This window comes from Erythrolamprus reginae, chromosome 3, assembly GCF_031021105.1.
Source record: "Erythrolamprus reginae isolate rEryReg1 chromosome 3, rEryReg1.hap1, whole genome shotgun sequence".
Classification (NCBI taxonomy): Eukaryota; Metazoa; Chordata; class Lepidosauria; order Squamata; family Dipsadidae; genus Erythrolamprus; species Erythrolamprus reginae.
This window is the reverse complement of record NC_091952.1, coordinates 149,909,434-149,925,409: the sequence shown is the minus strand read 5'-3', so window position 1 is coordinate 149,925,409 and position 15,976 is coordinate 149,909,434. Positions and strand designations below refer to the sequence as shown.

At 41.8% G+C, this 15,976-nt stretch overlaps 1 protein-coding gene across 1 annotated transcript in view; it reads left to right on the top strand.

The window, feature by feature from the left end:
- Window positions 1-15,976, top strand: part of ADCY2 (adenylate cyclase 2) — a 180,697-nt gene that overhangs the window by 77,678 nt on the left and 87,043 nt on the right. Inside the window, exon 4 of the mRNA XM_070749069.1 lies at window positions 9,739-9,888. Coding sequence (XP_070605170.1) covers window positions 9,739-9,888 — 150 coding nt within the window. The remainder of the gene's footprint in view (window positions 1-9,738; window positions 9,889-15,976) is intronic.

Genomic DNA, 15,976 nt, shown 5'->3' with positions numbered 1-15,976 from the left:
GCAACAAGAAGGTAGCATTTAATTCAAGTCAAGTGAGTGACACCTATTAAGGACACATGATTTAACTAAAAGTTATGAAAACTTCAAGCTAGTTAGAAGATGTCCTGGAAAGATAAAACTCTATATGCTGAAGGACCAGTTAAATGGTTAATAAAGAGTTGAAAGATAACTCCCAAAACTGGGGGGTGGGGTTAAATAAAAGACAGCAAACGAGGATGTTGTAAAACCACCAGTAGTAAACTACACAAGACAATTCAATTGAAGATTTGAACCAAGAAGAAATAGTGAGACAGATATAGTTTGAGAAATAAAGAAGCTGAAAATGTTATCAGCATTAGGAGATCGGTGGAGGAAAAAAACTATGAATTCCTATGAGCTGATCTAATGCTGAGGAAACAGTAGAAATCTCTGCTATATAGGTCATGAGATAAGAAAGAGATTTCTAAGCCTCCATTCTTTGAGATAGAAAAATCATCTTTGCTCTATTTAGGGCAAGTGACACAGATGAATCCAATTTTTATTTTGGACATCAAATTCAGTGGCAAATTTCCTAGATTATCAAGGAGGTCAGTTATTCTCGAGGAGGTCAATCCTAACCCTAACCATAGTAGATTATGTGAATGCTATGGACTTAATTAAAAAAATATTTTTGTGTAGTTGTTACGGCATCAGCCTATAAAATGGGACACTCTAGGTTCTAGTGTTAGGCATAAAGCCGGCTGGATGATTTTGATCTAGTCACTTTTTCTTAACCCTAAGAAGGAGGCAATGGCAAACCATTTCTGAAAAACTTTGTCAAGAAAACTGCAGAGACTTGTCCATGCAGGATCTGAGAATTGTACATATTTGAACAGAAAAGAAATGGACAGCTAGTTAAATACATGCTGCATGGCAAGTCTGTTAGGTAGATCTATGGTTAGCTTGAAACTGCACTCAAAATCCCCAGGCCAGTTAGATATCTAGTGAGATATGACATATTCAGTTACATGACCTTACAATTTTTTTTTAATGGGAAACATAATTATAAAATATAGATTACATAAATTTCCCGTAGGTTCTTACCTTTTGTTTATTCTGTATTATACTGTTAATTTCAATATATTGCTAATGCAATATTATTTGTATAAATTAAATAAACTAAAATGTAACTTCTGAAAATGTTACTGTATCAAAGTAAGTTATCTACTTATTAAAGAGAATTTGTTTTTCTCCGTACTGAAGGAGCGGGTCCAGCAGTCACATGGGTTGCTCATGTCCAATCCGGTGGAACTGAGCCTAGTGTTAAAAAAGCTTGCTGGATCCGCCCCTTCCCCAGAATTCGCTCAGTTCTCGCATCCTGCGGTTGTATTGTGATAGCTCGTTTTCAACATTCTAACACCTTCCCTTCGATCTTTCCTTCAAAAGTAGTAAGATTTGATTATACTTATTTGCTTACTTGCCTTAATAGCGCCAGCCGTTTGCGGCTCGGTTTTTTTCCTTTGGGAGAAGTTGCGGTTTCATTTTCCCACGGCTTTTCTTGCCGTTTACGATCCCTGCTGCCGCTTGTGGATTCTTTTAATCCTTTGGCCTGGAGGTTCTTGTGCAAGTATTGCTTCATTGATTTATTTATAGTACTATTGTTAAAGGGCTTAAGAGATACCTCCTGCGGTGTGAGACGCTTGTTTCTAGTCTCCTGGACTTAGTCGATCGCTTCCCCCTTAAGATTTCTATTACGGAGCGATTTTTTCGGCGCGAAGGCCTTCGCGCCCTTTTTTAATTTAGGCCTCTCGTGTTGGCCTTCTGCCAGCCGCGTAGGCCTTAGTCCACCGCTTGGATCCCGGAGTGGGCTTTGGGACGCTCAGGCTTAATTCTCCACCGGCTAAGCCTCCAACCAGAGTGCCTTGGTTACTTTTGTTAAAGTTTAGGGAGGCTGGCCACGCTGTATTTGGGGACACGAACTCTGGGTTTGCCCAGATTGCCCTCAAGTCTCAGCAGCTCCGAGGCCTAGGAGCAGGATCCATTCCTCTTGGGAAGTTCTTGAAATCCTTCTCCCTAATCATCCAGTTTATTTGGCTCAGCCTTGTCTTCTGTTAATTGTCAGACTATGGCTACCTTTCCCAAGAGAGGCACCACTCAAGGTCCCAGAGAGGCCAGGCCTACAGGCGACGAGATTACCAGTATCCCCCAGGCCTCGACCTCCTCTTCTTCGGGGGCCCGCCCCTTGACTAAAGTCACCAGGGCTGAGAAGAGAAGGGACCAAGCCCTACAAAAAATCCATGACAAATCAGCAAAGCGTTTGAAAGTACAGGCCCAAGTAATCAGTAGTCATGACCCCCCAGAGGCTTCTAATCTGCCTTCTTCTGGGGTCACTGTGTTATCTCTGGATGAGCCAAACCTAGACAGACCCCAACCTAACCTATGGGGATTAGGTCCAGAGGAACCAGATATTATTGAAGATTCCTCCCAGCCAGGATCCTCTCAGGCTTTCAGGGATTCTTCTGCCATTCCTGCTGATATTTCTAGTTTACCTCCTGAATTCCAATCTATTTTTTCTGTATTATCCAAGGCTATTGATGCTAAACTCTCTACCATCAATGCGCCCTCCTTACCTCCTCCACCTCCTCGTCCCTCCCGCCCCTTGGGTTCCTCCCCTTCAGTTAGAGTTCCTATTCAGGATGAATCAGATTCCTCTCAGGACGAATATGAGGATATGGAAGAGGATGAGGATCCCTTTCAAGGTCTCTCAGATGATGAGGAATCCCAAATAAAGGTTCCTTCTCCAATTACTATTTTTCCCTCTCAATTGTTCAAATCTCTCCTCCTCAAAGCTAGAATTTCTACAGGATTGGCGGCCCAGGAGAAACAGGCCTCCACATCCACTGAACCCCCGGAGGAGAATTTACCTTACTTCACAGAGGAACAGGAGGATAACGAGGTAATTCCTATGCCTAAATTGTTTAAAGATGCCTTACTTAAGCAGTGGGATTTCCCAGCCTCTGGACTTAATCCCACTACCAAGGATAAAAAGTTGTACAAACTCTCCTCTTCCTATGAGGAGCTTCTATCCTTTCCCAAACCGGATGAACCTGTCAAGATCCTTCACTCGGCGGCGGCTGTGCCAGGCGAGGCAGAGGAGGTCCTCCGCCCAGAGGACAAGCGGATTGAACAGATGCTCAAAAGAGGATTCACCGCAGATTCCTGGGCCATTAAAAGTTCCGCAGCGGCTTCCTTTTTCTCCAGAGCCATGCTTCTGTGGCTTCGCCAACTTCAACAGCATATTCCTCCCGATGACTTGAGAGGTCAACAGGACTTCAACAAGGTATTTGCAGCTGCTCAGTATGTGGCTGATGCCACTTTACAATCTACTAGATTTGCAGCCAAGTCTATTGCAGCTTCTACAACGGCAAGAAGACTCCTATGGCTCCGCCCTTGGCAAGCAGGAGTACGTCAGAAGTGGCAGTTATCTCTGGGACCTTTGAAGCGCGACCTTCTTTTCGGGGATCTTCTGGATCCACTCCTGACGGAAACCACGGACAAGAAGAAAGTATTGGGTCCAACCACCAAAAAGGCCACCAAAACGCAGTCCTTTCGTCGCCCAGGGCGTCAACAAGATCAAGCGGCTTCCTATCAGAGAACCCCAGGTCAGTATTCCCCCCGTTTTCGTTCCCAAGGTAGGAACTCCAGGGGCAGAGGTTTTCGCTTCCAAAGGGGAGCGTCCTCTAACAGGGCTTCGAAAAAACCTAGATGGTAGTTCTTCCTCGATTCCCATAGGTGGCCGCCTAGCCTATTTCGCCTCTAATTGGCGTCTCACCTCCAAGGACCCCTGGGTCATTGACACTGTTCAAAACGGTCTTCTTTTAGAATTTACTTCCCCTCCCCCTAAGCGTTTTATTTCCTGCCCTTCTCCCAGGTCATCCTCAGATTGTAACCGTATGGAGGAGGCCATTTCCCACTTATGGTCCATCAGAGCCATTCAACCGGTTCCCCCCGGTCAGAAGGGCCGAGGTTTTTATTCCATCTTATTTATGGTCCCAAAATCCTCCGGAGGTTGGAGAGCTATTTTGGATTTAAAGAAGTTGAACCTATTCATCAAGTATAGGAAGTTTAAGATGCACTCCTTATCATCCATTTTGGCCGCCATCCACCCGGGAGATTACATGGTTTCTTTAGACCTCACTGAGGCCTACCTCCATATTCCTATAGCCAAATGCCACAGAAAATTTTTACGTTTCTCTTTCCAGGGCAGGCATTTCCAGTATAGGGCAATGCCATTTGGCCTTTCCTCGGCCCCTAGGGTCTTTACAAAACTCTTGGGGTCTCTGGCGGCCTATATCCGGGCGTCTCCCATCCACATTTTATGTTACCTTGATGATATTTTAGTTCATGGGAATTCCCTAGAGAAAGTGAAAGTAGACCTTTCTGTCACCATGGCGGTTCTACAGGACCATGGTTTTTCCATCAACTTTGACAAAAGTCACCTCCAACCTTCCACATCCATTTTACACCTGGGATCCATTATAAATTCAGAATCTTCCCAGGTCTTTATCTCTCCTGAGAGAAAAATCAGTATAGGGGAGTTAATTTCACGCATTTTATCTCAACCTTCAGTTTCCATAGTAACTCTGTCTTCCCTTTTGGGGAAGATGGTGTCATGCATAGGCATCATTCCTTGGGCTCGCCTTCATGCTAGGGAACTACAGTGGCTCCTATTACCCTTTCAGAGATCGGGGCACAGCAACTCAAGCCGTCGCATTGTCATCCCTCCAATTGTTCGCAGATCCTTCAAGTGGTGGAAGTCTCCGGCCATGGACAAAGGATCCCCTTTCAGGTGCCCGGATCAATTTGTCATCACCACAGACGCCAGTCTATCGGGATGGGGCGCCCACGCCCAGGGGATGATAGCCCAGGGCACGTGGTCCCCGGAGGAAGCTTCCAAGCCAATCAATTGGCTAGAGTTAAGAGCCGTATCCCTGGCTCTGAAGCAATTCTCTCCTCGCATCCCCAACCGGCACGTTCTCATTCTCACCGACAACATTGCCACAAGAAGCCATATCTGCAGACAGGGGGGCACGAGATCCAAGGCCCTCATGAGGGAGGCCCTCAAGTTAGGCCTTTGGGCGGAAAAACACCTTCGGTCGCTCCTAGCCGACCACATCTCGGGGAGCCTCAACGTCCAGGCGGATTGGCTATCTCGAGCAACGATAGACCCAGGAGAGTGGAATCTCCATCAAGACCTGTTCCATCAAATCAGCCTCAGATTCGGCCTACCAATCCTGGATCTCTTCGCGACCAATGCGAACGCCCAACTCCCTCGCTTTTTTTCCAGATTTCCATCCCCGGGAGCAGAAGCAATCAATGCTCTCCGGAGCCCATGGCCTCCAGGACTACTATACGCATTCCCTCCAATTCCAATTCTCCCGGACGTGATTCACAAGGTCCTCACCGAGAGGGCCCGAGTAATCCTAATCGCCCCTCATTGGCCCCGCCGACCCTGGTTCGCCGATCTCCAACAGTTGTCCGTCCAGGACCCTTGGCGACTCCCCGTTTCGGGGGATATGCTACGGCAGGGGGCCTCATTCCATCCAGACCCGGAGTGGTTCCACCTCACCGCCTGGCTGTTATCAGGAGAGACTTAGAACTACGTGGCCACGACCCCGACACAGTGGAGGTCATCTTAAAGGCCAGAAGGGGTTCGACCAATCGAATCTACGACCATACTTGGTCCAAGTTTCACCAGTGGTGTTTACAGGAGGGCCTCTCTCCCCTGTGCATCCCCATACACAGGATCATTTCCTTCCTTATGCAAGGCTTCCATCAAGGCCTCTCCACCAGCACCCTCCGGCGTCATCTGGCGGCAATTTCCTCTGTCCTAGCGGGGCCCCGCAGACAGCCTCTTCGTTCTTTTCCAGAGGTTCAGGAATTCCTCAAGGGTATAGCCAACCTCAGACCTTCCAAGGTCCACAGGTATCCATCCTGGGATTTGCCACGGGTTCTCCATTCCCTCACGCAGGCTCCCTACGAACCCCTAAAATCGGCGTCCCTCAGGTACCTATCCTAGTAGCATTCCTGGTGGCAATTACCTCTGCCCGACGCATTTCGGAGCTAGCTGCCCTCTCAATCAGGCAGGACCTCTGCCAATTTCATCAAGACAAGGTAGTCTTACGACTGGACCCCACCTTCTTACCCAAGGTCAGTTCCATGTTCCACAGAACCCAGGATATTGTCTTACCCTCCTTCTGTCTCCAACGAGACCATCCCTTGGCAATTAGATGGCACACCCTGGATCTCATTAGAGCGCTGAGGATCTATATCCAACGCACAGGACCCTTTCGGAGGTCAGAAGCACTTTTTATAGCCTATCACCCCAGAGTCATGGGTGCTAAAGTGTCTTCAACAGTGATAGGCCGTTGGATCAGAGGGACTATATCTACGGCCTACGAGTCGGCCTCCCTTTCAGTTCCAAGGAACATCACAGCGCATTCCACCAGGAGCGCAGCCACCTCGGCCGCTTGGGCGACTCAAGCCCCGTTGGAGGAGGTCTGCAAAGCAGCCACTTGGGCCTCGCCAAATTCCTTCATCAGGCACTACAAGATTGACTCTTACGCCTCAGCGGACGCTGCCTTCGGCAGAAGGGTACTCCAATCCGTTATCTCTCACGATAGCAATCTAATCCCTCCCTAGGGACCATCTATTGGGTATGTCCCATGTGACTGCTGGACCCGCTCCTTCAGTACGGAGAATAGGCGTTGATTGCTTACCTGAACGCCTCTTCTCGTACGGTGAGCGGATACAGCAGTCACTTCCCTCCCTTGTATGTGTCTTCTTTACCTTCCTATAACCTTTCTTCCTCTAACAATGAGAGTTGAACACTAAAGAGCTTCACATCTGAGCCTAGTCTACGGATTCGCGAATTCTGGGGAAGGGGCGGATCCAGCAAGCTTTTTTAACACTAGGCTCAGTTCCACCGGATTGGACATGAGCAACCCATGTGACTGCTGTACCCGCTCACCGTACGAGAAGAGGCGTTCAGGTAAGCAATCAACGCCTATTCTACCATTATCACCTAAGTCCAATATCAAATACAAAGGTATCTAACAAAGACTATACCAATGTGTTTCTTTTCCAACATTATATCTAGGGCTATGATCATGATTTGTAGCTAGTCCATTCATGACATCATTGCTTTATGGGGTTGTGTAAATGGCTGATAATTATCTCCATGATTTCATATTCTCCAGAATCATCATTCTTTTGCAAGATGGCTTTCTGCACTTTGTTTGTTAAATTGATTTGCCTCCCATCTCGCCATGGGGTTACTCTGGGCAAAATGAAGAAAAGAGAAAGAGATTAAAATATAAAAATAAATGGTAAATGAATAAAGCAATAAATATAATTAATGGAAATACAAATAATATGAAATTAAAAAGATGAATGGAGAGGAAGCAGGAAGCACAAGGGAGAGGTGGGGTCAGCCAGTCAGTCCAGGAGGCATTTCCAGTGATGTATTCTCTATTGGGGGCTCTAGGCTTAGGCCAACCAGCTGAGCCAAATCTTCAGGACTTTGCAGAGGGTGAGGGCAGGATGTTCCAAAGAGCCAGGGCTACAGCAGGGAAGGCTCTTCTCTTGGATCCCTGGATATTCCTCAATATTATCTTCTGTAATAATAATTATAATAATAATAATAAATAATAATAATAATAATAATAATAATAATAAATTAATTAATTAGATTTGTATGCCACCCCTCTCCGCAGACTCGGGGAGGCTCACAACAGCAGTAAAAACAGTATACAATAAACAAATCTAATATTTAAAAAATATCTAAAAACCTATTATTAAAAAAAACACACACAACACAAACATACCATGCATAAAACTATATAGCCTGGGGGAGATGTCTCAATTTCCCCATGCCTGACGGCAAAGGTAAGTTTTAACAAGTTTGCGAAAGGCAAGGAGCGTGGGGGCAATCCTAATCTCTGGGGGGAGCTGGTTCCAGAGGGTTGGGGCTGCCACAGAGAAGGCTCTTACCCCGGGTCCCGCCAGACAGCATTGCTTGGCCAACAGGACCCCGGGTCCCGCCAGACAACATTGCTTGGCCAACGGGACCCGGAGAAGGCCAACTCTGTGGGACCTAACCGGTCACTGGGATTCGTGCGGCAACAGGCGGTCCCAGAGATATTCTGGTCTGATGCCATGAAGGGCTTTATAGGTCATAACCAACACTTTGAATTTTGACCGGAAACTGATCGGCAACCAATGCAGACTGCGGAATGTTGGTGTGACATGGGTATACTTGGGGAAGCCCATGATTGCTCTTGCAGCTGCATTTTGCATGATCTGAAGGAACACTCTTCAGAGGTAGCCCCATGTAGAGAGTGTTACAGTAGTCGAACCTCAAGGTGATGAGGGCATGAGTGACTGTGAGAAGTGACTCACGGTCCAGGTAGGGCCGCAATTGGTGCACCAGGCGAACCTGGGCAAACGCCCCCCTCACCACAGCTGAAAGATGTTTCTCTAATGTGAGCTGTGGATCAAGAAGGATGCCCAAGTTGCGAACCCTCTCTGGGGGAGGTCAATATTTTCCCCCCCCCCCGGTTGATGGATGGACAGATGGAATTGTCCTTGGGAGGCAAAACCTACAGCCACTCCGTCTTATCGGGGTTGAGTTTGATCTGTTGACACCTATCCGGACCCTAACAGCCTCCAACCACCGGCACATCATTTCCACTGCTTCATTGACTGGACATGGGGTGGAGATGTACAGCTGGGTATCATCAGCGTACCCCATACTCCTTCCGGAGGTGATGGTTATTAAAGTACAGACAGAGCATGTTCGAATGAACAATAACTTTTATTGGAAAAGTAGAAAAATAAAGTTTGTCTGAAGAGACATAAAAAGCACATCTACATGGTTAATGAAGATGAAGCGTAATGGAGATTCTCTAAAACTAGAGACCGCCTTCTTCTCCAAGAAGGAGCATGTGAGCAAACAGGTTACATCACAAAGGAGGAGCTACATTAATAAACAGAGTTAATTATCTAACTACTGGATGTTTCTCAATGTCTTTGGAGGCTGTCAATTTCAGCGTGACAGCCCGCCAGAGATCATTCAGCAATGCGACCAAAGCAGTTTCCGTGCTGTAGCCGGGCCTGAATCCTGACTGTTGAGGGCCCAGATGGCTGAATCCTGACTGTTGAGGGCTTCTTCCAAGGACCGCTGGAGCTGGAATGCCACCACCTTCTCAACAAACTTCCCCATAAAGGGAAGGTTGGAGACTGGACGATAGTTGTTGAGAATAGCTGGGTCCAGGGAAGGCTTCTTGAGGAGGGGGTGCACAAATGCCTCCTTGTAAGGAGCCGGGAAGAACCCCACTCCAAAGAAGCGTTGACAATCTCCTGGACTTTTATTCTTTTGGTATTTTTAATGGGAGAGGATGAAAACAATTTCTTGAAGTGCCTCAATAATTCTTGGAAGTACAATTTTATAATAAATATAGATTTCTGTCCAAATAATAAATCATCAGATTTAGAGGGAGGCTTTGACTTTGGGGTGAGGTAAATTATTCTCCAGATACAAATATGATATTCCTAATTTTCCCACTTTAAAATGCAAAATACAGTTTTGTAAACCAAATGGAAAGGAAGTAGGGACCAGTAAAGTATATAACAGTGAATTTGAAACAGGTCCTAAAGGTTAAAACAGACTATGGTAATGCTAACTGAGTGAGAATTTGATCTGTCTTATTGTCCTGGTAGATTCTGGCAAATGTCATCATTTTTATCTGTGGGAATCTGGCTGGAGCCTATCACAAACAGTTGATGGAACTTGCTCTACAGCAGACCTACCAGGATACCTGTAATTGCATCAAATCACGCATCAAGCTGGAGTTTGAGAAGCGGCAGCAGGTAAAGGCTTTATTTACTACTTTGTTTCCTGTTCATTTCTATCATTTTGTTAGATGTACTAAAATTGCTGTTGAACAGGCAGAGGGGAGGAGGAGCTCTTCAGAAATCAATGTAAGAGTTACATTTATTCAAATTTTCACCCAAGCACAGAAAAAGTGGAATGCTTTTAAGCTTTTGTTCTCCCTTTAGTTTTGCTCATAATGAAGGAAAGTGGAAGATAAAAGGTGTATTAGACTCTTGGCATCAAAATTCTTGTTTTGGTATGGCCCATAGCTTTGAAACTTGAAGGAATGTTCTTAATGCTGAAAAGAAATACTGTTGAGATTTGTGAAGCGTTTTCAAAAATAATGTGCATATATATTTTAATAAATGAGCCAGCTCTTTCAACAATAGGGTCTTATGATATAAAGAAATGCTGGGAGAATATAAGATTATCTCCTTTTTGTCCCACAAAAAAAGAGGAAGCTTTCATTTGGATAAATCAAAGGCAATGTGGACAACGTTGCTGCTACTGCTACTGCCTCTACTATTATTATTACCCTAATAACCATAGTCTATAGGCAATTCAAATTCTCCTCCAATTAAGGCTCTATATAAAGAATCTGAAAGAGGCTGTTGGCAGCTTGTCAAAAGCTTTTGTGTAGAAGTTTTTGGCTATACCTGAATCTGTCTTTATTGGTTTCTTTATTCTGCCTTGCCTCATCACTGTGTTTGTTACCATTTTATTAAGTTCTTTTTCCTATGTTTTGCTTCTAATGAGGAAAATATCAAATTCCTTCTCTACGCAGTTTATTACTCAAGAAAAAATAGTGTCCTATCTATCAAAGAGACAACATTTGTCAAAAAAAGTTATATTAACAAGTGAGGTAATACTTTGCAACTTCCATAAAGGGATATAAAACCAAAAAGCAGCCAGTAGATATCTTATTCATTTATTCCAATAATTGCAGGGATTTAACAAACATTGTCTCCATACATTTTTCAAACATGATGGCTAAAAACTTTAGTATTCTTACACAGGAAGGTGAGATTTATAGGACTCTAAATTTTGTATCCTGTAACACAATTTTTTTTAACTGCAGCATATTCATAGTTATGATAATATAACATTTATAACAGTGCATGAATATGACTTACATTTGCTGAAAGCTGCATCCTTACTTAGAAGAAACATTAAACTTAGTGAAACATATAGTATGTATAAGCATGCACCTACGGTATATCATTATTGTTTACCTAATCTATTGTACTATAGTCCCAAAAGTGCTTTTTTCAAGAGGTAAAAGGACATTGAGGTGTTTCTTTAAAAACGTTTTGTTTCTCATTTGCTTCTCATTTGTTCAAAGAAAAACCAGGAAGTCCAGTTGCCTCTTGAAAAAAGGATATTTGGGACAACCAGTCACAGTTACTCATGAAATTTTCCAAGATTACTACTAGTGAGAATTTAGAGTTATTTGGGAGTAACCTCCCTTTATATTTACTCAAACTTTCCCAATGAAACTTCAAGAGAGAATTGCTTATACTTTCAGCCTATTTCTTTCCACCTTTCATAAAGAATACATTTTGCAATTTCCAATCTAATTTAGTTTTAATTTTAGATTTATCTTCCAACCATTTAAAATCTCCTAGGCCTAAAATTGCCTGAATAACATGTCTGAGCCTATTGGCGACATAATATAGTTTAATTTTGGGGAGTCTTAACCCACTCTCTTTTGGCTTAAATACCACTTGTTTTTATTTTTCCTAATTTTCTTATTCCAATTATTCAACATATTCTGCTAACTCTTTAACTCCAATTGTGATATTCCTATTGGTAGCATCCAAAAAAAAAAACTTTGCTAAAACCTTCATTTTTACTAAAGTGATTCTTCCAAACCATTGTAAGTTCGACCTTTTATATTTATTCAAAATTTTCAAAATCTCCTTCTTTAAGTTACTTAAATTTCCTTTTTCTAACTTCTCCAATTTTTTTGCAATTCTGTCTCCCAAGTATTTAATCTGTTCTTTAATTCTCATTTCCCTTCTCTTCCCAATCTGTTTCATTTTAGTATAATTAAACAGCATCAACTCAGATTTTGACCAATTTATTCTTAATCCTATTATTTCTTCAAAATCTTTTAGATGCCGTCCAATTCTTCCATTTTATCTATTAAATTCTTAACTTTTAACAATGTATCATCAGCAAACATATTTAGTTTTACCCATCCCTTCTATCTTAATGCATTTGCCAATAGTCCCATAACCAATACAAACAGGATAGGTGAGAGTGGTACCCTTGCCTTGTTCCTTCTGGCTAGTCATATTTTGTCTGTCACACCATCGTTCACCATCACTAAGGCAGAATTCCAGGAATATAATTGATCTAGTCAACCTTTAAATTTATTTCCAAAATCCATTCTATCTATTACCATCTTTAATGCTTGCCAGCTCACACGATCAAAAGCCTTAAAAATATCTAAGACTAATATTCCCACTTTAAACTTCAAGTTTTTTACCTCCTGAATGTTTAACACTCTACCAACCTGATTATGCATTTGTCTACCTATTAAAAAACCACATTGATTTTTCCCTATATGATTACTTATGAATTCATTCATTCTTCTTCCTAATGTAGTTTAAAAGATTTTTGCGTCTTGATTTATTAATGATAAATTAATGATGGCGAACCTTTTTCCTCTGGTGCCAAAAGAGCGTGGGTGGGTGCTATCGCGCCTGCGTGATTGCCCAACCCATAATTAAATGCCGGGGGGGGCAAAAACAGCTTCTCCCACCCCCTGGAGGTCTTCTAGAAGCTGTAAACAGCCTGTTTCCCAACTTCTGGTGGGCCCAGTAGGCTTGTGTTTTAACCTCCCCAAGTTCCAAAGGCTTCCCTGGAGCCAGGGGAGGGTAAAAACATCCTCACCCATCCCCTTGGAGGCTCTCTGAAAGTCAAAAATGCCCTCCCAGAGCCTTTGTGCATGCCAAAAATCAGCTGGCTGGCACGTTGGAGCTGAGCTAGGGCAACAGCTCATGTGCCAACAGATATGGCTCCACGTGCCACCTGTTGCACACATGCCATAGGTTCGCCATCACTGATATAGGTCTATACGAATAAGGGAGTGTCAAATCCTTATTTAATATTATTAAAAACTGCTCCCATGATTCTGGGATCTTTTCCCCTTCTAATATAGCATTATACAGCTTTAATAATTTTGGTACCAGTAGTTTATAAACATCTTATAAAATTTTGTTCCTAATCCATCTACCCCGAGTGATTTGCCCACCTTCAAACTTTCTATAACTTCTCCAATTTCCCTTTGAGATATGCTCCTTTCCATTAATTCTTTATGCTCCATTTCCACACTCATTTTATATATTTCCCAATATAAACTTCCATTCTATCCTTCTATCCTTACCCTTATATAATTCTTTATAAAATTTCTGAAACTTACCTTTCATTATATTACAGTAATTCCCCAATTTATTTTTCACTATAGCTATCAAATTTTTAGCCTTTTCCTTTTGTGCGAGCCTGGCAAGCATCCCGGAGTTTTTATTATGATTTTCAAAAAAAAAACCTCTTTTCATATAATTAAATTATTCTGAACTTCCTCTAAATTTTTAATATGTAAAATCAGGCTCCCCACTTTTGAGTAAACGCCACCCATCTACACAATCTTTTTCTTTTATTAATTTATTTAAAATAGTGATATTATTCCTCCTTTCAACACCTGTGGGAATAGTACTGTTCAATCTATTATTCATAACCCTATTAAATCTCCAGCTAAGATGACATGTCCTTTTTAAAATTCTTCTATTTTTTTAAGCAATTCTGAAATAAATTCTCTGTGTCTCATGTTTGGGATGTAAACATTAACCAATGTATATGCTGTGCTTTCAATTTGGACCTTTAATAATAATATATCTACCTTGCCCATCTTTTTTTATTGAATTATAACTTGTATTGTTCTTGATGAGGCCATCGTGTAGGCCAGAGTAGGTGAAAGCTGGCGGCTAACCACAGTTGATAACCGTCACTTTTCCATTTTCTGTTCAAAGATGGAGCAGAATTGCATGATGCATAGAACACTATCAAGTTCTGTGTGGTAAATTAGATAATTATATAGGCAGCCTGAGATACAATGCCTGATGTAGCTCCTACTATTCCCCCCCCCCTTGGGAATCCTCTGGAATCACTTCTGACTATACTACAATAACTAAAAATAAGAGGGTTTTTTAAACTATTTGAAATGAGAAACAACCAGAAAACAGCATGTGCCAGAAGAGGTTAAATATAATTTGTAAAATAAAGACAACAATCTTTAGAAAATTGGGAGGAGGGGAGGAATCTTGATTCAACCTATTATCCATTCATTTGGCGCACAAAATGTATGGGTCTCAGTTATCCAAAGATTGCCAGTTCCTTTTATAAATAAAAGCAAAATAGGCTCAGAAGTAAACTGTTAGTTTCCCCTTATCTTCATAGATGCTTCCTTTCTTTTGATGTATTGCTACAATGTAAAACATGCTTGGTTTTGTGCATCTTATTTTGTTTATTACTTCTTTGATAGCTATCTATTAAATGCAGAACTCTGTCTTATACGTGTGTAATATGCGCACACAGAAATATGCATACTTAGTTTTTTTTAGCTTATATATTCCCACTCCGTATCAAATTGTTTGCCCCACTGTTTAAACTCTTGCAGAGAATAAGGCAAGGCAATTTCAAAGCCTTCAGGCCTCGTTTTGATACTGACAAGCAGTTAGCATAATTACCCTTGTTCATTTCAGGTATCTCGCATTGTGTGATTTATAAGATGTTTTGAAAGATTCTTCCAGGAGGCGTTGTTGGTATCTGAGATAGCTCACTGAATGTCACTTTTGTGGAGGATACAGGATCCTAATAATAATAATAATAATGAGCTTAGAAACAGGATTCAAAAGCTGTGACAGGTTTAAATGAACAAGGTAATGGAGTGGGATTCTACATGTGTAACTGAATCAATACCCTTCTTTTAAAAAAAGAATGAAAAGTGTTGTTGTCTTTACAAGAATTATATTAAAAGGAAAGAACTTTATTTGAAATAAATTGGGATATGTAAATTTTTTAAAAAGAAAAAGAGGGGGGAACTGGTATTTTAAAAAACCATCCCAAATCTATTTTATATTAGGTATCTGTTCATTTTATGAATAATGGTAAATTCAGAGACTTAAGATTTTTTTAAAAATTAGGGGCTTAATGTTGAAACTGCAAAAAAGGAAGATAATATAGGGGGAAAGGAGAACATTGGAGTAGAAGTAGGCAAACAATCTTGTATTTGGAGTGAATTTCAGAGCTGAAAGGAGACAAAGTGATAACCAAAGGGGCATCATTATAAAGAGGGAGGGGGAGAGAGTTTAAACTCTAACAGAATTGTAAACATTAGTGATAGTAAGGCAGACTGAAAGAATTATCTAAGAATGTAAAGTGTAAAAGGGGAACAAATAACATTAGTTAATTAATATGTTTCAGGCTTGACTATTCTAAAAGTTTAAGTTAGCTGCCCCGAGTCTTCGGAGAGGGGCGGCATACAAATCTAATACATTGAATTGAATTGAATTAAGAGTTGCATTACCCACCCAACTAAATAGTTTTCCCAGTGTGATAACTGATCCAATTACGATAAATAAATTAGCAGTGGTATATGGAAATTTGTTGGCCCTTGTATCAGAGTTGTGCTTTGGTTCTAAAGAAAATGATGTGCCTGAGGGAGGCAAAGTATTTTCGCTTAATATGATATGCAGAATAAATAGGCACATCAATGCTTTGTCACTTATTAGTAAATGCAGTCTGTTATATGTTCTCTCGTTGAAAAAAAATCTCAGAAGAACAAAAATTGAGGTCTGATCTCTGACAAATATTGCCTTTGTTTGTAGCATCTCTTCTTTGACCTGCTTATAATGTGACAGAAAGCAGGAAACAGATTTCGGAATAATGAAATGCCCTTAATGGTTTATGAAATACATAAATAGGGATATGTTTTGAAGAGAACTGTCATTCATTGATTCAATTTAAATCTCACCTTTTGTCCAGCGATTCAAGACACTCAAGACACTCACTCTTTTCCCT